This window comes from Mustela lutreola, chromosome 4 (genome assembly GCF_030435805.1).
Source record: "Mustela lutreola isolate mMusLut2 chromosome 4, mMusLut2.pri, whole genome shotgun sequence".
Classification (NCBI taxonomy): domain Eukaryota; kingdom Metazoa; phylum Chordata; class Mammalia; order Carnivora; family Mustelidae; genus Mustela; species Mustela lutreola.
Window position 1 is genome coordinate 49,979,284 of NC_081293.1, and position 24,911 is coordinate 50,004,194.

General features: G+C 43.0%; 1 protein-coding gene across 16 annotated transcripts in view; it reads left to right on the top strand.

Annotated features, from left to right (window-relative positions):
- KCNMA1 (potassium calcium-activated channel subfamily M alpha 1) overlaps positions 1-24,911 on the top strand; it is a 730,798-nt gene that overhangs the window by 553,113 nt on the left and 152,774 nt on the right. For all 16 annotated transcript variants that reach the window (XM_059169794.1, XM_059169808.1, XM_059169795.1 and 13 more), the window contains exon 15: positions 12,612-12,721. In XM_059169794.1, coding sequence (XP_059025777.1) covers positions 12,612-12,721 — 110 coding nt within the window. The remainder of the gene's footprint in view (positions 1-12,611; positions 12,722-24,911) is intronic.

Here is a 24,911-nt window from a genome sequence, read left to right on the forward strand (position 1 = left end):
AGGTTGGATCCAATAACTGCAAGGCATTTTTTTGATGAGAGAAGTATGCAAAATTGGGGCCAAGCTTGAATTATGAGGGCAGTAGAGGATGAAGGCTTTGATGAGCAGTCATTCTTCTCTCCTATCTCCCCACCAGTTAGCTTCTCCTCCAAATATGAGTTGAATAAGTATTTTAAAAAATAATGTTTTAACAAGTACCAGTTAATTAGTATGCCCATCCTGTGGACCAAGGATGTGCCAAGTATCAGTTCAAAATCAGTCAAGGCGGTGAGGCCAGAAATAAGGAGCAAAGCCCTTTGCTAGGGAGAAGGATGAGAAATAGGAGGAGAGTGTAAGGATACCCCAGTTGAGGGATGTGGGCAAAAGCCAAGTCCAGGGACGAGAAGGAGCTAATCCAGTCTACCCATCAGGATCTTGCTGGCTTTCAGCTTCTTTCAGAAGGCCAGTCAGGGTCTTCCTCCATTAGCTTAATGGTAATGTTGACATGTGACCCTTCTCCTACTTTGGAGGGCATCGTTTCCTCCAAATATGTACCTTCTGTCTTATCATCATATCCATTTTGAGTGAACTTGCTGTCCACTAGCAAAGGTGTGTTTATAAGGGTGGATTGTTGGGAGGATCTCCAGAGAACACTGCTATTGTTTAGGAACACACTCAAGCTGCTTAGCATTTTTCCTTCATCAAGGGGATCATTTGATAGTCATGATGTTCCAGGCTTTTCTAGGAGCAGCTAAGCAATAGGAATCCATGACTCTCAAAGCTAGCATCCACCTAACTGGCCTATGTTTCATTTTGTGAGCAGGAGAGATGTCTTCATTATCACCATCACCATCATGATCATTATCACTGTCACCATTGTCACTATCACCTTAATCACCATCACTGTCACCATCATCACCATATCACTACATCACCTTCACCTTCATTACCATGATCACCACGATCACCATCACCATCATGATCATTATCACTGTCACCATCATCACCATCACCTTCATCACCATTGTCACTATCATCACCATCACCATCTCACCACATTGCCATCACCATCATTATCACTCATTACTTAACATGAGAGCTGACATTTATAGAACCCTGTAAGGTGCACACTTGGTAAATGCCATCTTTCAGTATGATTCAACCACAAGAGCACTTGACACATTTGCCAGGCACTATGTTAAACATTTTCATGCATCACTTCATTTCAACTATCTTCCTAGGACATAGGTGCTTGTTCTCATTGTGCAGGTGAGGGGATTGAGGCTTGAAGAGGTTGTACAGCTTAGCCCAGGTGCACGGGGAGGTTAGGATTTGAACTCAGAGCCTACATGTGCTTTGGTACTTTCTGCACTGCTGTGCCACTGAGGATCTTGCCCCCACCCCCTTAAAAGGAAACTGCTAAGCCCAGCTAAATACCTCAGCAATTTACAGGCTGCCCACTTTCAACCTCTGAACGAAATGTCTTTTTGATGAGGCCTAAAATCCACTCTAGGAAGCCACAGAGGGGAATTTCCGAAGTCATTTCTAACTTCCTGTGAAAATATTCTGTAGCTGGCAAGAGATTTTCCAGATAACAATGAATACACAATAAAGCGGGTGCCTCTGCCTTGGATACCTGGCTCACAGATAACCCATTTGGCTTCCCAATCACCCTGATACCTAAAACTAGCAGAATTTATGCTTGCGACGGGAATGGCTCTGTTCAGCCAGAAAGCAAAAGTTTATGGCCGAACCCTTTTCTCTGAAATGAAATCTAGTCTCTTTGGCTCGACTTTATTAGGCCGTATTGTACAGAGATAGGAGACATAAGTATCCAGAATCTGCTGTCACTAAAACAGGACTGAGTTGGCAAGTGTTTTCGTCCTCACACTCAACACTGTGTCCTAAAATGGGGACGTTGAATAGAAATCAGGGATACAAATCAGGGCCATTTTTTGAAACTTTATTTTTAATTGAATTAAATATAGCCATCTCATTGTTCTGTCTTTACACAGCCCACATTGAAATGGAGACTAAACTATCCCCGGGGTCACGGAATCAATGGAGAGAGACTGAGTAGATAAATCTGGACCCATGAAATATTGTTTAGACTAATGACCACAGCAGCCCAAACACTTGGATACTCAGTGCTTAGTTATGTTCAAGCTTTCTCTGTAACTGGCTCCAGTATTTAGTGATACTCATGGGAAGCACTCTTTTTCATCTCCACTTTAAATGCTTTGGACTGTGATTGATTCTCCTTAATCTCTGGTCCTCACAGGCACCGTGAAGAACACTTGTTTTCTGTTCTTCACTGTCTCCGGGAGTAGCTGTTTGCTACTTGAAGTGTGGTTCATGTTTGGGCAGCCAGCATTGTTGTTGTCTGGGAGCCTGTTGGAAAGGCAGAATCCAGGCCCCCATTCAGGACTAGGACTTCAGAAACCACATTTCACTAAGACCCTTGCATGATTTATAAGCACCTCAGAGTCTGAGAAGCCCTGGACTCAGAGCCTCAGAAGACTTTTCTTTTCTTTCTTTCTTTCTTTTTTTTTTTTTTTTAAAGATTTTATTTATTTATTTGACAGAGATCACAAGTAGGCAGAAAGGTAGGTAGGGGTGGGTGGGGGAAGCAGACTTCCCGCTGAGCAGAGAACCTGACAACAGGGCTCTATCTCAGGACCCTGGGATCATGACCTGAGCCGAAGGCAAGGCTTTAACCCACTGAGCCACCCAGGCGGCCTTCAGAAGACTTTTCTTAAGTAAACCTCTGAAGTGGCCACTGGTTAGAAATTATCCCAAGTGACGGTAGGAACGACTGCAGAGGGATTCTCACCAAACTATCTAGAACATTGAGGATCCTGCTAGGACAGAGGCAATGCTCTAATGGTTTGTCTCTTCAAAAGCGAGTTCCTGTGATGAATTGAATGTTTTTCTTTTCTAACTCCCTTCCTTTTCATCCAGAAATTAAAAAAATAGATAAATAAACAACCAACGAACCCACCGTTGTTTTTGCCTCCATTTTAGAATTTGTGAGTAATGGGATTGCCAGATGTAGCTTTTGCTGGGCTCAGTCTACATCCTGTTGGATTGTTGTTTAACTCTATACTGCAAGCCATAAAAGTGAAAACAAGGAGAAGACAGAAGGCTAAGCCCCATGGGGAAGAGAGTGGAGTCATGAGACAAGGGTGGAGAGGAGGCTGCTGTCCTCAGGCATGGCAGTGGGATTCGAAGCTTGTAGGAGGAAGAACTTCAGTTAGATGGGTGGCAGTGTACCAGCGCTGGAGAATTCCTTCTGTCGAATATAAGCCTCCAAGTTATTGGATTTAGAATTTAGAAAACCGTGGTGCCTGGGTGGCTCAGTGGGTTAAGCCTCTGCCTTGAGCTCAGGTCATGATCTCAGGGTCCTGGGATCGAGCCCCGCATTGGGCTCTCTGCTCAGCGGGGAGCCTGCTTCCTCCTCTCTCTCTCTCTCTCTGCCTGCTTCTCTGCCTACTTGTGATCTCCGTCTGTCAAATAAATAAATAAATAATCTTAAAAAAAGACTTTAGAAAGCCGTAAGTCACTTGTTAAGTAGCCCAAGATGTTCTGTGATGACAAAAATTTCCAGAAAAAATATCACTCCTAGTAAGAAGTTTCCTGGGAAGCTGAAAAATGACCCAATTCTACCTGCTCCCTATTAGAACCTAAGAATACAGGATTTTTCAGCATTTGGAGGCAAGAATTGGTTCATTCCATGGTGCAACACTGAACGCTGTGACGTTTCCAGTGCTTACTTGTGGTTAGATGCCTGGGGAAATGGCGTGCTTCTCTGTGTCTCTTTTTCTAGTTTTCTCTTGCTTAGTTCAGTTCAACAAATATAAATTAAACACGTCTTATATAGGCACCTTAGAAGGTATTTTGTTGCTTTTTCAGGACAAGACCAAGTTGAGGGCTTAGGGGAGGGGCTCATGTTTCAAAATCCCACTGGGCTGAAGCTCTCATGGAGTATCAGAGAACTCCAATATGACGATGGTAGCTAATGGTAGTTAACACATGCCGAGGGCTTACTCTGGGCCAGGTGGTGTTCCCGACTTTCTATACTGATCACCTCAGCGAGCCCTTCCAAACCCCCTAGAGGTGGGCTCAGTGTGGTTTCGCAATAAGGCGAGGAGGAGCACATGAAGCTGGGGAAATGAGGAAAAGCCTCACCAGTGAGGGGGCATCCGATGACGACTTTCCCGAAAGAGTTAGATTTGACAGCTGGAGAGATATTATGGAGATACATATTTCTGACAGAAGGATCAAGGGAAACAAAGTGACAGGAAATCATGGGGAAAGTTTCTAGATTAGCATTGCCTAGCTCTGTGAACTGCTCCTTGAAATAAAGGGTCATGTGACTAAATACCACGTCTCCCCCCCACTCCCACAGAGATTTACAGCTCCTATTAACATGTTAAGATCCTGGCCATCGCACTCAAATGTGTTGTTGTTAATTATTTCCTTTTATTGATTCCAGTTTTAAAATTTTGGAAACATTTCTGCTCATTTTATGTTGTGTTGTTGTAGATTCTTATGTATAAGACATTCTGAGGAATTTAATAGAATTTTTTTTGACTGTTAAAAAATAAAAAGAATTCCCAGGTTGGTTTTTTATATCCAATTCTTCTCAATTTTTTTTCGTCTATTCAAATATTATTGAGCTACTGCTGTGTACCATGCACTATTCTAGGCACTGAAGATTCAGATAGAATTTACTGCTCTCAAAATAACCTACCTTTTCATGGGGGACCCTGTCTCCACTTTGTATGTTCAAGATATAACACCTGTTAATAAGTTCTGATGAGGGTTGCCTGGGTGGCTCAGTGGGTTAAAGCCTCTGCCTTCGGATCAGGTCATGATCCCAGGGTCCTGGGATCAAGCCCCACATCGGGCTTTCTGCTCAGCAGGGAGCCTGCTTACTCCTCTCTGTCTCTGCCTGCCTCTCTGCCTACTTGTGATCTCTCTCTCTGTCAAATAAATAACTAAGATATTAAAAAAAAAAAAAGTTCTGATGAGCTCATGTGGGAAATCTTAGTTGAGAATACTTCTACTTTGCTGAAGCTTGCGGGAAACTGTGGGAAGTTAGGTCTTAAAGAAAGACTGAGGCCAGCACTCTGTCTGTGGCTGGGTCTGTGGATGGATGCTGTGAACTACTGGCTAATCTTCCACGAGGAAGAAAGTACAGAAAATGGGAGTTAACTTCTTAGGCAACTTTGAGGGCAATTTGATAGATTATTTTTATATTGGTGGATTCGAATGAGAAAAATTTTGGACTTGTACTTTGCATGCCTTGTCTTTTTTTCTCCCTCTCTTTTTAGAATTTGTTTCTTTTAGATTTTGTAGTTTTGAGTCTGCAAAAACAGTGGATCTTAGAAATGAAAACAAAAACGCAGGCCCCCTACCTCCCATGGTTTGAGAAGCTCCATCCTGGTTAATCCTGCGTGCGGGGGGCCGAACCATCCTTCAGAGGGTTCCTCAGCGGGCGTCTGCCTGAGAACATTTGCTTCCTGCATGCTCTACCCAGATTAGAATCCTTTTAGTGATATTTTAAGAACCTTATTATTGGAAGCACAAATGAGGATGTTCTTAACCATTAGCAAGATTGCAAAACCCAAGTCCTATTCGGACAGAGAGTGAATAGGCCAGCCTTCAACTGGCTCTTACATCTCTTAAGCATCTTTCTATGCTAGAGAGAAAAATAGGGAAAGAGTAGGGAAGCCTTTTAGGTATTGAAAGAAAATACCAATTTCCAGCCACATAAGCAATGCTTTCTTAAATCACTTCTAAATAATAATGCTTTTCTTTTTTTTCTTTTTTCTTTTTTTTTTTTTAAAGATTTATTTATTTATTTGACAGACAGAGATCACAAGTAGGCAGAGAGGCAGACAGAGAGAGAGGAGGAAGCAGGCTCCCTGCTGAGCAGGGAGCCCGATGTGGGGCTCGATCTCAGGACCCTGGGATCACGACCTGAGCCGAAAGCAGAGGCTTTAACCCACGGAGCCACCCAGGCGCCCCAATAATAATGCTTTTCTCATGCTGTTCTTTACACTCGCCTTTCCTTTAGCTCTGATCCCCCTAGCACTCTTTGTGTCTTCAGAATAATCTGGGTTGGGGGTAATAACACAGTGGGGAAAATGCCATATATTCTTACACTTTTGCATGTGGTGTGGTGTGTTAATCTCTCTCAGAATACCTCATGTGGGCTAATTTTTTTTTTTTTCTCATAATGATGGAGGAAATCTTTTTTGATAGTCTGCAGCCCACTAGTCTGGGATGAAGAGATTTGGCTCACGTCCACCCAAAATTAATCTTTGGAGTTGTTTATTTATTCATTCAGTGCTGAGGCAGCCAGTTCTCTGGCATTCCATCAAATCCCAAATAATTTGTTTTAATTGACATTGTCCTGAAGCCTTTGGACGAGTCTGAAACCCTTTTGTCCTGTTTGCACATTCTGGAGAATGCAATCTGAAATAAGCCATAATTGTGGACTGCCAGGTCGTTATGGAGGCCCTGAAATCCAGGGCTGCTCTCAGAAGGGCATGTCAAAGAAGTACAGCGTTGAAGTGCAATTTGTCCCAGAGAAGAAACACATTCTGAGAAGGTGCAAATCTCCGTTCATTCCCTTTCTTCTCTGCCTCTCTCCTTTGGTTTCAACTTTATCACCAATTTGCTCCGCCCCCAGAAAGCTGTGCAGCGAGGCATTCTCTGTTCTGGCACCTATGGGGACCTACCTAAGCTAGCAAGACACGAATGTTTTGTTTTTTAATTCCAGAAGTCAATTTCAGGATTTGCCATTATACTGAAGAATGTTGAGAAAGAGAGGGCGAAAGAGATAGCCATGGACCCGCTGATAAAAACTGGGGCCCGTGTGTTAACATTGGAACATAGAGGAAATGAGGAGAGAGAGAATCCAGAAAGCTCAATGATAAAGACTCCTGAACACTCAACTGTCCTGAACATTGTTCTTTCCGGCAAGAAATGATTAGATGCAACATTAAATTAGGTTTTCCTCAGTGACAGAGCGTGCTCTTGAGAAATGGGGATAAATGACTCCACACGTTTTAATGACCACCCACTCATCAGCCTCGAGACTATAAACGCTGATCCCGTGTTTATTATTGTAGTCAAGGGCTTGACACTTCCTGTGGGCATTTTCTTTTTCTTTTTCTTTTTCTTTTTTTTTTTTTTTTGGTAGGAATAAATATGCTTTTATGGGATCTAAGGCACATCCGTCAGTTTATGTCACTGCACTCTTGCAGACTGGGGCATCCTAAAGGACAGGGACAACGTATTATGTAATTTCTATGTACAGATGTTTGTTCAGATGTGACTGGTTAGTTCTTATTAAAGCAGCTTTATGATTTAAAATTGTATATCCTTTAGAGGAAAAAGATTAATGTAGAATTTGGATAGATTATAAAAAGTAATGAAGCAACAAATACCTACTAACGCATGAGTCTCCTGCTGCTAGTGCTGGGCAATGTTAGTGCGTATGTCATGACCCAACTCTTCATCTTTTTTTAAGATTTGTTTATTCGTTTGCGAGAGAAAGAGAAGGCGCACGTGCATGTGGAAGGGGGGTGGGAAGTACGGGGGAGGGAGAAGGAGAGCATCTCAAGCAGACTCCCCACTGAGCGCAGAGCTCACCATGGGGCTTGATTTCAAGAATCATGACGTCACAACCTGAGCCGAAATGAAGAGCCGGGTGCTCGGCCGACTGCCACCCAAGTGCCCCAATGACTTACCTCTTCTTATTACAGCTATTAACCTCATGATCATTGGTTGTTATCATTTCCTTTTAATCCATTATTTCTGAGGTGCATTATAGAAATATACTTAGGTAAAAACAGTGTACTCCTTTTCGATTAAATAAGGATTGGTATGTGATAATCTCTGGAATTATTTATACGACTCCAGATGTGGGGATCGATGTTAGCAAAATTCTTTGACTGGAGTCACCACAGTTATTCAGAGTCTTTTCTTCGCTGAAAACAGAAAGTGCCATGGTTGTCGCCTACCCCAGCCAGGATGGCTGATTTTTCACATTCACTGGGCTGTTAGCATTAGAGAAACACAGTTTCACTCTAATCAGAAAAAGCATAAAAAATAAAAGGTGTCATTACCGACCTACCATTAGTAACACATGCAGAATCTAGGATCAAGTAGGTGTTACTTCCTTTGGAGCCAAAGCTCCTGTTTCCAGCTGGAAGGTACTCTTTGATGCTAGAGCTGGCCGCCCATGAATCCGTGTACAACCATTTACTTGGGGGGTGGGGGGTGGATTAGACCGGTTGAAAAATTAGATAATGAAGAGAACATAAATAAGCCAGCGAGAAATGTATAGGAGCCAACCCAATGGCTCAATTTCCTTTCTCGCTGAAGGTTCTGTATTTGATGAATAAGAGCCACAGCACATCATCTGCTCGTCTCTGCTCTTCTGAAACAGCTGGAGTTTGATGTGACAGCCAGAGGAGAGATCGCTGCCTTGGGAAATGCTTTGCCTTTGACTGATTACTGAATGGCTGGCAAATTAATTTTGGCACCTTTTCTTAAGTCAGTTTTGGTCCCATTCCTTCATTTTTCTGCTGGGAAGTGTGTACATTACATTACAGTTAAAAATATCTGCAGAACACAAATCTGGAGGACAGTGTGGAAAAAAGTTGTAGGCTGGGATAGTTCCATATGCCGCCAGGCTCCACCCCCCCTCTCAGCACAGCTCAAAATTAGTGTTATTCCTCATCGACCTCTCAGAAGGTCATGGGCTCCAGGGTTTAAGATTTTGAGACCTTGGTGAGCTTTGATTCCAGTCTTCCCCCCTTCGGTACTTATGTGCAGCAAATCCACCCTGCCCCCTAAAGTCCTAGCCCCACTCCTTCCTTATATATTTACCCTGTCATCTCTAGCAAGAGATGACAAGGTGGGTGGTTAGGAACATGAACTTAACCTGTCTGTGCCTCAGTATTATCCTTTGTAAAAGGGAAATCGTAACGACAATAACTTGTCCCACCCTTTCTAGATTCTTCCTTCACTGCGTTTTTCACTCGTGTGAAGCACAGATGTTTTCTACTCAACACATTTTACATTTATTTTTCTGTTCTTTAGAATGCATTTCAGGGGTGCCTGCGTGGCTTAGTGGGTTAAGGGCCTGACTCTTGATTTCAGCTCAGGTTTCGATCTCAGGGTTCTGGGTTCAAGCCCCACATTGGGGCTTGCATGGAGCCCACTTAAAAAAAAAAATAAAAAGCATGCATTTTATTACTGCTGACAGAGGAAAAAGGAATATGTACTTTCATCCTTGCTTTTTCAAAGTTAAATTAAAGAGGCCATGTTTGAGACTTAGAAAGGTAAACCTTGGTAAAAAGTGATAGGTAGTTTGAGCCTTGCCTTGGGATAATGATGAAGCTTGGCTATCTGAGCCCATGGCGTGCACGCCCATGGCGTGTCACAGGCTGGTGCTCATTCCCTGGTTCTCCTGATGTCCCTGGCCTATCCTTGTCTTTGATCCAACTTGTCATTCTTGCCCTTACAGATTAAGAAGTCTTAGTATTAATTATAATTACTGACTCTTCTGCTCTTACAATTATAGATACGGGTTTATTTTCTTTAATTGTGGTAAAATGCATATAACATAAAATTTAGCATTTTAACCATTTTTAAGTGTGTGTGTATATGTGTGCATAACACCTTTATCAGAAACATCAAAAGCATGTTGACTTACCTGTATGGAAAACAGTGTTAAATATGAGGGAATCTTGGGGCACCTGGGTGGCTCGGTTGGTTAAGCATCTGACATTGGCTCACGTCATGATCTCAGGTTCCTGGGATTCAGCCCCATGTGGGGCTCTCCTTTCAGTGAGGAGTCTGCTTCTCCCTCTTCCTGTCCCTCCCCACACTTGTGTGCTCTAGTTCTCTCTCTCTCCCTCTCTCTCAAATAGATTTAAAAAATCCTTTTAAAAAGAAGATGTGGCGACTTAAAAGTTTATAACAATGAACTGAAACCCATCAGTATTTGAGGAATCTGTTCAGTACTACTGTATCTAACATTGTAGATGCCATTTGAGAATCCACATACAGATGTAGAAGAGGCGTTTTTCTTTCCAGAACAGTTCTGTATATATTTCCAGTTATTTTGACATTGAGTTCCTTAGGCGTTCTAGATAAGCCACAAAGACAAAACCTGTAGGAAAAAAATATGGGAAAAAAATCAATAAAGTCAGGTATATCTGGTCAGATATAATGTAGCTAGACATACCTGGTGCTTCTTCCAGCAAAGAGAAAAATATAGGAAAATGAATACCAGTTTAAGTAAAATTTAATCAGCACCTAGAATAGGACCTGAGATACTGGATATGTTTGATACATATTTGTTAAGTGAATTAATGAATATTTGCCGTGTTCAAAACAAACACGAATAATATTGTTATCCTGCAAATCTTTGTTTCTGCTTAGTAAAAATTTTTAATGATAAACCTACAATAAAATTTGGTCAAAAGAGTAGTTATGTTAGGACACACGGGCATGAAAATACTGACCATAACTAAAAGACCCGTGTTAAAACTATAATAACTGAGGATTACAACCAACAGTCAATAATAATTGAGATAAAAGTTCGTGTTTTCACTGTTTTTGAAAATTAACTGTAAAAGTAGCAACACAAATAGCCCATTATAAAAGGGAATATCTCTGCCGAAAGATTAGGCTGAATTATTCTGTTTCAAAAATACTATTTTCCCATAAAGCTCTACCATGAGGGTTTATAATTGGCAAGTGCTCACATAAGTATCCTATTTACCAATAAAACAAATTATGATACTATAATACCCCAAATATTCTGTATTTCAGTTTATTTACTAATACAGACAAAGCTGTCTTCAAATTAGAATTAATGACCTTTGCTTATAAAGGTCATTATTTGAAAAAAAAATAAGTTGAACTCTTAGGATTCAGGGAAATTAAAAAGTTTATGCTTAGTTAAACACATTCCTTAATTTTTAAAAATCATACAGTTTAGCAGTAGAAATGGTTGAGTGCCTTTTTTTTAAGGACCCCACTCTGGGGAAGACCAATTTGTAGATAAACAACCCATACCCAGCAGCATTGCATAGTTAATGTCTAATGTGTGGGAGTAGGTTAGAAGCAGCTCAAACTAATGAGGTTAATCCCATACTCTAATCATCCAGACTTACGCAAAGCAGACAAATAGCGTAGAAGCAGGGAGCATTCAATTTATTTCTAACTGATTCCTGCCTTCTTTGTATTCCAGAATGCCACCAAGTACATGGTCGGTGTTCATTTCCCACTGTTTCCAAGTCTCTTTCAACTTCCAACATTGCATTTCCCTAGTGAACTGAGTATTGGGCCATAGGCAAGAAGAGTTTTAATTCAACATCAGCACAAGATGTTGTAAAAAGTCACTTCCTGTTGGCTGGAGAGCTCTCATCTCCTCTCTCTTATGTACACAGTAGAGGTGCACGTGGGAGGCTGCAGACTCCCAGGGACCACACAGCCTGCCTGTCTTGGGAATCCTGAGCTCCCTGAGCTCCCAGAGGGACTCAGCCTTCTTGTTGTTCTTCACTTTATAATTTTTAAAGATCAATTCCAATGTAAAATTCTTCTAGAAGTGCTTAGCATGAAGAGGGATGTTGAGAAAACCATTTCAGATTGATTAATTAGAAATAATTTAAAAACCCACACATTTTAATGAGATCTGGAGTAAGACCTCTCTGAAACTACATTTTACTTTTTGTGATATTCAGGGTGTGGTTGGAAAGATCTTTTATTCCCCAAAGTAGAAATATACGTATTGTTTTATTGTTTTACACACACACACACACATGCACACAGACACACACGCGCGCGTGCATGCACACATGGGCACACACAGTCATTGTAAAAGTCTTTGGATAACAGAAATCTCTAGAAAAAAGTATTCTACCACTCAGATAACAATGATTAGTGTTTTGGTATAAAGATTTTCTAGTTTTTCTTTGGCTTTACAAGCATTCAGATAATTATAGGTTTTTGTTTTTTTTTTTAAGTAGGGTCAGACTATCAACAATATTTAGTCACGTGTATTTTTATATCATTTCTGTATGAACAGAGATACACATTCTCACCATAATTTTTAATTGTTTCTTTGCATTTCATTGAAAAATGTACCATTTGTGGTTATTTCCAGTTTCTCATTAAAAGGATGTTCTACAAATGTCCTTGTACATATGTCTATCTGTTTCTTTGCTATGAATACTTGAAATGAAATTGTTGTGTCAAGGAACATGTACTTTACAATTTTTTGTTAACAGTTGCAAAACTGCTCTCTAGAAAAATTGTATCGATTTACCTGTGGTCCAGTATTGTGGGTGAGTGCCTTTGCCTCCACACCCTTGGGAATCATACAGGTTAGAAAAGAGTGGTGCTTTAGAGGACGTGTCCTTCCTGTCTATGAGCTTAGGGTCATAGCAAACTTGCTGTAGATGGTGTGGTTGTGTTCCTGGTTGCTGAAGATTGTTGCCATCCCATAACTAGGGCATTCATTCATTGGTCAAATGGTAAACTCTGGTTTCCCTTTTATGGTGTACTGTCATACCTTAACCTCCTATGTTCTTCTCTCCTAGATTGAGGAAGACACGTGGCAGAAATATTACTTGGAAGGAGTCTCAAATGAAATGTACACAGAATATCTCTCCAGTGCCTTCGTGGGTCTGTCCTTCCCTACCGTTTGTGAGTAAGTGAACATTCACCATGTGCTCTTTGGCCCTCAGGGATGTTTAAGGTGGCCCTTGCAGGAAAGACACCTCATCTCTGCCCAACACAGTCAGGGTACTCAACAACTACCAAGGATATCCTGTGTACTCCGTCTTACGTGGTGAGCAGGAAGGTGGGTCAGTATGTGGTCCCTGCCTTGGGGATTTCACTGGCCCTGCTTTTTCCTGTAGCTCTGAGAACCTTATGGTTAGATCCATCATTTGCATTAAATTATGCACTACAGTTTTCCTGCATGTCTTGAATTTGGCTTCTGCCACGTAGGACACAATTATGAAGGGTGCTAGGAACCCATGTCTCTGATTTTACCAGGATGAAAACAAATCTTGCTAGCCACTTGATGAAATGAATTTTAATATTTTCCAGTCAAATCAGGTAATAGAGCTATCAGAGAAGCCATTATTTGAAGCACGTTCATGATCTGCGGAGGAAATGTGGGACCAAATACGTGGAAGGAAACCTTGAGATAACCCTTAGTAATTTAGCCCCCTATACGGACAACCGGCATGGTATGATAACGAGAGGGCTTAGCTTCTCCTTGTGTTGGCTCAGGGGGAGGGATTTGAGCAAGAGGCAGCCCCAGCCTGCCATGGCTTCTCCAAGTAAAGTGGATGACCATCTAAGGGATATGGCCTCAAGAGTTCTAAGGGTTCCAGGACCCGAGAAACTTCCATCGTGATGATGCCTCAGATTTCCCACTTAGAATCTCAGATGTTGGGTGTAAGTCAAACAGGGGCTTTGTCCCCTGTGAAAACACAGACTCCCTGGGAATGCTGAAACAACAAGCCCGATCCACTGACACTTCAGCAAAAGACTTGATAACCTCAGTCTCACCGATAAAGACTGGGAAGAAAGGGGAATCTGGGAACCCACTAGCCTGAGGAAGAAAAGTTGTTCCCTTGAGCTGTCTGGATGCCTACAAACAAAACCCATCTTCTGGAAGGGAAGGTCTGAAGGCCATAGTCCTGGGGGCCCTTGGCTCCTCTGTCTTAGAGCTTTGTGCTCTGTGCACAGCGGAGAGAGGACGGAGCATCTGGGATCTTGGTGTTTGCCTGGAGACTCCTGTCAGTGAACACAGCAGGTGTACTCTCTCTGTCTCTGGGCCCAGACCCTAAGCAATCCAAAATGGTCTGGCTGTTTACTGAAATTTCTCACCCTGTCTCTAAGCGAAAGTTTAAATGCTAAATGGACTGGAAAAGTGAATAGGTAATTGATTCGGAAGGAGTTATTTTCTGAAAATGGATGCCCTATTGTAACTCCCATGTGCTCCTTTCTTTTAGAGCTATTTCTCTTTCTGCCACAGAAAGAAGTTAACCGTTCATAGGCATTTGGTCCTGGAACATTGAGGCTGTCCCAGGGGATTTTCTCCACCTTGGAATTTGGCCTGCCTGGGATAGAAAGCCCGGGAGAATTCAGGACTTTTAATAGAAGCTGGTTCTATTAAAACAAACAAACAAACAAACCAAACCAAACCCTTGAGGCTTCCTATATGATGTAGGGGTGGCCTGAGCACCCTGCAAAGGCACCAATGCCCAGAGGGGTCCTATGGTGCAGGGGGCATTAGCTGGGGAGGTGTGTAAAGATGTGCTCCTTGACTGGTGATCTTCCCTGGCTTTCCCGCTGTGTATGTCTACCATGAGTGCTTCCTTGGAAGCCTGCATTCCCACCGCTTCTCTGATTCTGCTCCTGGGAACGAAGTCAGTTCATTTTTCGAGTGTTAACCTGGAAGGTTAGAACCACTCCCCGTGGAGGCTGTAACTGGGATCCCACAAGGTACACCAGACTCGCAGATTTGCCCCACTCAGCGTTTCAGGTCTTCAAGTGAGTTGCCAATATTTCAAAATAGAGGTGATTCACATAAAAACGAGATGTCTGGCATCTCTCGAGTATCTGAGGAGCCAACACAGGACTTGCATTTCCACCGGCTGCTGACTGGCTCCAGTTTGTTAGAAGGAAGGGTTAAGTGTGGGTCCTCACCTCTCTGATGCCTTAAACCCGGGGCATCGATATTGCAGGCCTGGCCCCGCAGACCCGTGAGTTTGCCGACTCAGACACACTGGGTGGTGTGAGACTTCTTGCCCTTCGGAGCCAGCTCAGGAGCTGGACCCCAGTGGCTGCTGGTTTTGATTGATTTTCCCATTTAGAACATGTTGTGAGGAGGAGAGTATCTTTCAGACACACCTTGTTGTCTGAGAATTTCATATTTGTTCAACACGGCTTCTGGAATGAAAAAAACAAAAAACCAAAAAACCAAACTTCTGATGTGAGTGAGAATGTGTTCAACTTAGTGCTATTATTCGTTCAGCACAATGATACAGCAGAGGTAGGGATGATCAATAAAGAAAGGACATTTAATGAGATTTAGGAACATCCCAAAACATTGACGCTCTCCTCAAGCATTTGATTATCTGGAGGCTTAATTATCTGTGTTTTCTACTTTAAATTAAAGAAAAGCCATAACTCAAAGTTACCAGCAGTTTAATGATAACACTCTTCAATTCAGGTTAATTAAAGCACAGCCGTAATTAGACTGTAGTGCTGTATATCACCAGGCTGGCGCGTAAGTATTTTCATTACAGTAAGAATTGGCTATTCAATTTCAAGATGACAAAAAGGACTCCAAAATATATTTTAAGCCGGTTCATGTAGAAGAAAAAAGAATTGGGGAATATTCTGGGTACAATAAAGCACAGATAAAATATACAGATTTTCAGAGCGGTTTCTGTAATTATGCGCCGCATTAAAACAATATGCAGCCAATAACGTCTTAAAGCATGAAAAGAAATAAATTTGCTCTTCCCCTGGGCCGGCAGAACGCTCCCTTGCAGCGTGGGATCACTGAATAGGAAAGCCTGGAGTTTTCTCAGAAGCTGGGAGAGACTTTCCTGCCCCCCCCCTTTTTTAAAGATTTCATTTTTCTATGTATTTGAGAGAGAGAGGGTATGTGCAAGAGGGGTGGGAAGGGGCAGAGGGAAAGGGAGAGAGAGAGAGAATCTTAAGCAGCTTCACACCCAGCAAGGAGCTCAATCTCACGACCCCGAGATCATGACCTGAGCTGAAACTAAGAGTTGGATGTTTAACGGACTGAGCCGCCGAGGGGCCACAGGAGAACTGTTTCATAAAAAGATAAGGGAACAGGATCCATGAATGGATTTTGAAGTCATTTCCCCAGAGAACAGAATGGGGGGGGGAGGCAGGAGGGACAGAAGGCCCCCCACCAGGCAAGCTTTTTACAAATTTTTACAGATTTCAAGGCTGTTCTTTCCTGCCCAGGTGGGACCCATACCAGCTGTATCCTTGGACTTCTCTGTACCAGCCTTTTGGCTTCACTGTCTGTATCAGCAGAAGATGCAGCTTTGTTCCAAAACCAGTCACTCATTTAGACAAAATGCAGTATTATTTCTAAATATTTCATTTACATTTTCTCATTTTATCTTCACAACGATCTTGTGGTTTATGTTAATATCACTGTTCCTGGCTTATCCTGATGGGGACGCTAAACTCAGAGGATGTGGGTGCCCCTCCAAAGCCACCTAGCACCCAAGCAGTGGAGCCAGGGTTCTGATGCTGGGTCTGTATAATTGAGAGCAGTTTGGGGTAGCTGCTGGATGAAAGCCACCTAATTAAGAATCTCCTGGGGAGCTTACTAAATGGAGAGATTTCTAGGCTTCAGCTCTAGATTTTAATATCTGGGGGAATTCCTCCCCCCATTTTGTACTTTTTACAAGCAAGGCAGGTGATTCTGATCCAAAGTCTGAGGACTAGGGCCCCTCCCCCATCTCCTGCCGCCACCACCACTCACCTCATCCCTCCACACCACGGGCTGGAGTAAACTCCCCTCATTCCCCACTTTGGGCTCAGTCAATGGAATGTTTCTCTCCGATTTTAGCCAAAATTGCAGAATTAGAGGTGGGCCACATGTCACAAGCTTGCCATCATTCCAGCTTCACGTGGGGTGTTCTACAACGTCCAGGGTGGTAGGATGAGTCTACACATGACCACACCAGGTGGACCACTGACGGCTCTGCCCTCTTCCCATGCCTAATCCAAATCAGTATAGGAAGAAGGCACTGGGGTACTGAGCCCTGTAATACTGAAAGCCTTGAAGCTGGAGCGAACAGATCCATGCCAAGTGCCAAGAAGCCTAGGGAAAACCAGTACAAGTCAGAACACAGCGCTCGAAGATTTCGCTTGATCTTGTTGGCGACCGTGGTGGGCATGTCCGGGACCTTTCCCAGGATGCCCTTAGGATGTTCCTTTTCAGAGCCAGCAACTTCTGAACATCTCCCCTTCATGTCGCATAGCTGGCTTGCCCTTGGGTTTGTGTGATAGTATGATCAAGGCAGAGGAGCTTTGGGATCTGAAGAGAAGGTTTCTGAACACCAGAAAAACACCTGCTCACTTTCCCTCCCACTCCCCACCATCCCCAGGGAAACAAGTGACTGTGAAAGGTGCAGGGGGCCAATGCCAAGCCTGTAGGAAGTGAGGAGCTGGGATATGAGGCCATGGTTGCCACTGAAGGGTCTTGTTTTTGCATGAGTCCCCTAGTAGGATGCTCCTTAATGTCACCAAGTGTGACCCATGGAATTGCAAAGGCCCAGACTCAAACCTGCATTTGAGCTACTTGGTGGATGTGTCATTTGGGACCAGATATTTGATTTCTGCATACCTCCTTCCTTTGATCGTGACCAGCTGCCTGACTTTGGACTTGAAATAGACATATTACTTATCTCTCAATACTAGCTAATATCCTTTTTCCTTTTCCCACCTCTCTTCTTCCCACCATCTGTCCTGCCCCATCCAGACAATGTAAATAACAAGAAAGAAAGGGACACATTGTGGCATTTCAGGTTATATATACTCTTACCCTTTAGAAAAGTCCTGCCAATCAACTAGATACATCATGAACTTAGGATATCTGTGCCATTGTGCCAGGCATGGCACCATCTAGAGAAACCTGTAATTAGATCGAATAAAGTACATACACATTAAAAGATTAATAATAATACTTATAATGACGAATAAAGAACTGTGTTTCCCTGCCGTGGCTGCCTTCAGACAGTTTGCACTCTGGCTAAGGAAAAGGATACCCATCCTCAAGGGGTACTAAGCACCCATAAATGCTTGAGGAATAAGTGCTTGATGGGTGCACTTACTAGAGGACAAAGGCTGAGAGCTACAGGGGGAGAGAGAGCTCCCTATAGACTGGGGGTGATAGGAGAGGCTTCCTGGAAGAGAGGACACTTGAGCTGTGCCTTTTGAGGAGATTGGATTCAGAGAGGGAATAAAGAGGGAAGAGGGAATGCTCAGTAGTGGGCAGGCAGGAATCTGGGAGCCGCACCCAGGTCTCTGAGATTTTCCAAGGAGAGCAAACTGATTTCCCCTTTGGATGGGAGAAGGAGACAAATCGATTTTTTTTTTTTTTTTGGACATGTGATGTTTTCTGGGGGAAACAGCGATAGTGTTTTTATCATAAGAACTGTAAATGTGAGGCTGTATCCCCCCTCCCTCCAAATAAGAAAGTGAGGGCAGAGGGGAGCAGTGAGTGATAGGGAAGGAGGAGCAGGAGGAAACCACAGGTTCTGAGTCTAGTTGGCTGCAAGAACACCACTTACCAGGGCCTGAATCTCCCACTGAGGGTATTAGTCATTCATCACTTGCAAAAATAAAACCTTAATTGTATCAGGTTTTACAGCTAAGAGGGGATTAGGACAAAAGATGTATTTAAAATACAGTGTGTCTCTCTCTGTCCCCCTGCAGCTGATGGAGCGGTTAAAATTCATATTCCATGTGGAATATTTAATGCCTGGGTAACCTGGGGGCCTCCGGTCAGATCTTCCTGGGCCAAACGGCAGGAGTCCTGCCCTCAGTCCAGGTGCAAGGATGCTTCTGCGCTGGTTTAAGATCATCTGGGGGCTAGAGGGGGATTCTCTGTCCCCTCATCCACCTGCATACAGGACCCCTAATGAAGAAGAAAATCAGGCTTTCATGCTGTGTTGTTTTGCATGGACAGATCTTTCCAGTGAAGCCCCTGGAGGAAAATCCAAGACCGCCTGGAGAAAGCCCGGTCTCCTGTACAATGAAAACTACAGCTAGTTTCACTTGAATTCTGTGACACCATTAGATTTTAGAGAAAGACTTCTGAATCTGAACACGGAGAGGAGAGAAGCTGGCAAAACTGATTATTATGTAATGGATTTATCTAAGCAGTCTGCAGAAAAGAGCATTTTATGAGTATCTGTGGAGGGGCTCAAGTCTTGTCTTTAAAAAATATTTCTCCTCAAAAAACTGGCCCTATCTTCCAATTACTTGGAGGGGTGGTTACTGTAATTAAGACAACATATATGAACACAGATGGAAGTACGATATTATGATTATGATTATTTTCTACTACAGGGACCCAGAGATGACCAGTAATCTTCCTACATCTTAGGGAATAAACAGATGACCCTCGAGTCTGTTAAGACTTGTAACCAAAGACTATAGAGATAGTGGCATGTCTAGAATTCTCTGCAGGAGTGTCAAGGAGGCAGTCTGGTTGGAAAGGGATGCTAGGGGCTTGACTTGATGTTTGGTACACATAACACACACACACAGTTTACATTTTGTTTCTGACTACTAATAAAAGCAAAGCTTTCTAAAATGCATTTATTCATGTTTTAGGCAAATATCAATTGTCCATATCAAAGAATATAATTATTTCTAAATTCAAGTGTCTCAGGTGTGCTAGTAGAGAAACTGTGAGCATGGAGCACACGCGTGCGTGTGTGTGTGTGTGTGTATGTGTGTGTGTGTGTGTGTGTGTGGGCAGGGCTGTGCCGAAGCCTTCCCCACCCCACCTCTATCAGAGCTATTGGGAAATGAAATCCGAACAACATACCCGCGAGCATTTTAAATCACTTCCTTTTTTCTTGCTCCTGAGTCTTATAAATCCTGCTGGTTCAAATTTCCTTTAACTAGGGCGCCTGGGTGGCTCAGTGGGTTAAGCCGCTGCCTTCGGCTCAGGTCATGATCTCAGGGTCCTGGGATCGAGTCCCGCATCGGGCTCTCTGCTCGGCAGGGAGCCTGCTTCCTCCTCTCTCTGCCTGCCTCTCTGCTTACTTGTAATTTCTCTCTGTCAAATAAATAAATAAAATCTTAAAAAAAAAAAATTTCCTTTAACTAGATGTTTCCATTTCAAGAGCCTATCATTTTAAATCAAAGCTCCTAAATGTGACTCTTTTTCCTTCTAGCCCCTAGATGCTAAAGATCTGGTTTCCCAATGCACAGCATTTACATGGGGCATCTGTTCTGATGATGTGCTTCAGCCTGACATTGCCAGGGTCCCTCTGGATAACTGAAGAGGGCCCCACCCTTCAGGGAGGGGAACTGAGTTTGGAGGCCACCATGCAGGCACCTCATCTCTCCTCATGCTGTCACTCCTGGGTGACCCATCTTCAACAGCCCCAAACAACGTCTTTGTGTCCCCTTCTTGAGCACATTCAAAGGTACAGGCTCTATGAAGGGTTTCTCTGCTTGATTCACATCAGCAAGCAATCTTTCTAGTCAAAGGGGCTGATTTAATGGCAAGAACAATTTATGTCCCTCTAGGTAGGTAGAAACAGTTGGCCTCTAATTCTTAGGAGCCTTTGTTCAGGAACATCTGGGTTGAAACTACTGTAGTTAACAGATGATGCTAGCAGTAAAAAAAAAAAAAAAGAAAATAGGCATTATATAATGTCATTGTCAAATTTGGTAGGCCTCTACTTAATAATTATCAAGAAAGCAATCTAACTTGTTATTACAACAGTTTTATTGCAGATTGCTGGTTTAAGACCTTTTTGTGACAAGTGACTTTTTTTTTCTGGGAAAAGTCATTTCTGTTCCCCTGTAATTATTTTCACAACCAGCAACGACTTCTGTTTTGGACATATTGGGACATTTTATTTTAGAAACCAAGAAGTAAATTGCTGCTGTTTAGCACACTGCAAAGGCTTTCTTGGTTCTTTCTTATGCCCTCCCTTGCCCTGAGCCCCTTTCTTACCCTGCTCCAGTCTGTTACATGTGCAGACACTGAGTAAAGCCCTAAGAAGGACTCAAAGAACTGGAGGAGCAAAGCCCCTTTTGCTTTACCAAAAACAATGGTGTTGATGATACAAGTCAATATTTCATCTCGGGACATCAAATCTGAGTAGTCTGAAGACATGTTCTGGGGAGTAAACCCCTGGTAGCAGGAGCTGTGGAGAGTCTCAAGGACAAAGTGCTGCCTGGATCTTAGAATTATATTTACATTTTGGCATATTGATTTGAGGCAAATGTTAGATTCCCAGAACATATCACTGCTATTATTTCTTTTGACATCCTTCTTTTCCAATCTTTCTGCTTCTCATGGGCAAGTTAAGAGGCATCTTGTTGCATGATTTGATGCTCAACTCCCAAACTTTCTCTGCTTAGTTTCCTAGTTGATTATTTTCTCTATTAATGTGGGCTCCCAGCAGTCAGGAGATTCTGCCCTCCATTCATTCATACATTTATTTAATCAGCATGCATTGAATGCTTACTCTTTGCACTTTGCAAAATGCCGGGGAGAGAAAGCATGCATCTTACCGTGAAGAAGCTCAACTCGAGGGCAGAGAGGTGAATAAACAAGTGATTATCACACTACACACCGGTGCCCTGTTCACTGGCCTTGGTCTGTTCTTACCTCCTGGCACCTGTGCTTCAGCCTTAAGCCCCGGTCCCTGGACATTGGCTAACTCTCTGTGGCAGGATCTAGCAGAAAACTGTGATTTTTTTTAGCAGAGCGGAGACATAGTGCAAGATTTGTGTGTTGTGGACATGCAGAAGGTACTTGTTACAGCAGGAATTAAAAACTTAGGTGCCTCTTAGGGGGCAGGAGTGAGCCACAAAGAGTGAAGACTGAAGAGGCAGGATCATTGGGGAGTGCTGGGGACTGTAGCATCTTGAAGAGTTTGTGTTCCTTCCAGAGAGGGTCAGTGCTTCAAAGCTACAGTCCCTTTTAGCCAGACAGAGTGTCTGCAGCGTGGCCATTTATGATTTATCAAGGAAAGCTGAAAGGCTAGTTTTTATATGAGATAACCTGTTAGTATTTAATTCTGGGTTTTCAAAAAGGCTATGCTGACCAAGACATCATGCTGGTCTTCTGGCCACCATCTCATTTGCTTTGTTCTTATAAGTATTTGTGTAGCACACTGCATTGAGATTTGATTTCTACTTTTGGCCTTTCTTCCCAAAGGCCATTTGACCTGGAGCAGGTTGCCCCTCGTTGGACCTCAAGTCTGTCACCTCTATGAGAAGGGTAGCCCCAACAAGTCTTGAAGGGCCTGAATTTCATAATCCATGGGGTGGCGCTGTTTGCATATAATCACTTCGTCGATATCACTCTGTCCTCTCCATCCCTTTGGCCAGTGAGTAAAGGTTGGGTTTGGGTCAAAGAGCTTCTTAAAAAGAGCCATATGGAATCCTCTCAGATATGGATTTGGAAGTTATGAAAGAGGACTCAGATCTCCTGGTCCACTGTGCTAGGCTAAGGAATGTGCACAAGACTGTAAATTTTATTGACTTTCCTGCATTAGAAAGCTCCTCTCTTTTTATATCGAGTTGGTAAATGGCGTCATAGTGCCTAGAAAGACATAATGCACCATTACTATGTACTACATTTTTGCTTCTACCAACAGGATCAGGTCGTTAAAAGCAATTAAGATCCATGATCCCTTGAACCGCAAAGTCCCAAATCAGGGTGGCCAGTCACTCTTGGGATATCAATGTATTGGCCTATTCATGATCTCTGCTAAATTAAGATGGGCTTTCTCCTTGAGATTTTGGCATTTAGTTGCTATTTACATTAGAAAGTGGTTACCTAATCTGGTAATTTCGTTCAACAAATATTGCATAAGCCATCTGATATTTTAAACAATTTAAGCTCCAGGAGTAACAGCCCCATAAAGGGTGCGTGTTAGCAGTGCTTTATGGAACATAAATTAAGAAGAGCATTTTTCCAGCTGCAGTTGGATACTTGAGTTGGTGTTTCAGCAAACTGCATAATCAGCACAAAGCCCAGGTCATTAGAGTCCGCTGGCAGGAATCAGCAAACCTGCAAATCACCAGGAGAGCCCAAATACGCCTAGATGAAGTGGTCTTTGAAATCTGACTGTCTGTTGAAAGCAATACGGGAGACTGTGACCTCATATGTAGGGGTGAGCAATTGGTCTTATTTCCACTGGAGAGTACGAGGCCTTCACCAACCTCATTGCTTTTCTATTTGCCACCAGCTAAAGGCCTCCCATTTCACTGAGAGTAAACCACAGACTGGCAAGCTTGTTGCTGTGGCCAGTGGTCTTCACAAACTTGCTCCTGCCTAGCTCCCTGCCCTAATCACTATCCCTTAAGACTTTCCTCACTTGGCTGCAGTCTACTTGTCCTTGTTGCTGATCTTCAGACACCCTGACTGCTTTCCTGCCTCAGGATCCTTGCACTTGCTGCTTCCGCTCCCTGGAAAGATTTTTTCACCAGATCCTTTAATTGCCTGCCTCTTCTCCTCAATTCCTGCGCTCTGTGCTCTAGTTTACGTTCTCAGGATGGTCCCTCTGGACGCCTGCAGAGAACACCCCTTCCCAGTCACTGTTTTCTTTGGTTGGGTTTGTTGTTGTTGTTGTTGTTATTTAATTGGAGTTGACACACAGTGCTACCTTAGCTTCAGGTGTGCAAGAAAATGATTGGACAATTCTGTTGTTACGTTCACCACAGGTGGAGCCTCCATCTATCTTCACACATCGCTGTGACGATAACATTGGGTGTATTCCCCATGCTGTGCCTTTCATCCCCAGCCCCATTCAGACCATACCTAGAAGCCTGGACCTCCCACTCCCCTTCACCTATGTTGCTCTTTCCCTTACAACCCTCTCCTATGGCAACCATCATTTGTTTTCCATATTTATGGGTCTTCCCAGTTACTGTTTGTTCTCTTAAGTTGTTTTGTTTTCTGCATTGTGCTTTTCCTCATCTGGAAATTCATCATTTATTCAGTTGTATATTTGCTTATTATCTATCTTTCCAAATACAAAATAGGTTTCCCTGGAGTTAAAGATGTATATCCTGCCGGATACTAGTTGGGGACCTTGGACAAGTTACATGGGCTTTCTGAGCCTCAGGTTCATCACCTGTAATATAGAGATGGCTGTCAAAGTCACAAAAACTGGGGCCATCTCCTCTCGGGGATATTGTGGGGATTAAATGAGAGTACCAGGAATGGCCCCGCCTTGTGACCCCCATGCAACCTCCCCCTTATAGTACTACAACTCAGTAATCAACTCACTTCTCAGCCTGTCAGTCAACCAATGTTTGTCATTTGGTTGTTGGTTGTCAGTCAACCAATGTTTCATTATCCAAAAAGTCCTTAAGACATATGCTCATTATAGAAATTTGTCATATATAATGTAATCCTTTTGTCTGTGTGCTTTTATTTCTGTGAGTATATAAATATACGTTTTCACTGAATCACATTATTTACATGTTTGTACCTGTATAGTATTATTTGTTAATTTTAGACTTTGAATATTCTTCAAAAAGTCATTTTGAATGCTAAAACTATATTGTACCATACTTTACTTGACCACTGCTTTATTATTGGACATTTAGGTTGCCTTTTTTTTTTTTTTTACTTTGCATAAATGTTACTACCTTGAACATCTTTGTGCATGAATATTTACTGGCCCTTTTGTTATTTTTGTTATTTTCTTAGAACCCCAATGAGGGGAAATCATGCGATTATTGAGCTTTTTTGTGTCTGTGGTTCCCTGTGCAGCACGATGGGAAATTCTGCATAAGCCCCAAACTCTTAAGGAAGCCACACTGGTTGAGGAGATGGCTTTCAGGCACAGACTGCCAAGGGAGCAGCCGTGGCCAGTATGTGGCTGAGAAAGGGCTGAAGGAGGTTTTGGCAGACAAGGGTGCTGGATGGGTTCTGGGAATGGAAAGCCAAGGGTGAGGGGGTCTGCAGATGAGTTGCACAGAAGGCTGGATTTGATGGGGGCTTGGGCGATGGGTCAGGAGAAGAGAAAGCACTTGGGGTGTAGGGATCATCTTCGTGAAGGCATGGAGGCAGGAATGAGCCAGCTTCAGAGAAGGCTGGGCTGAGGGCGAGAGCCCCGGAT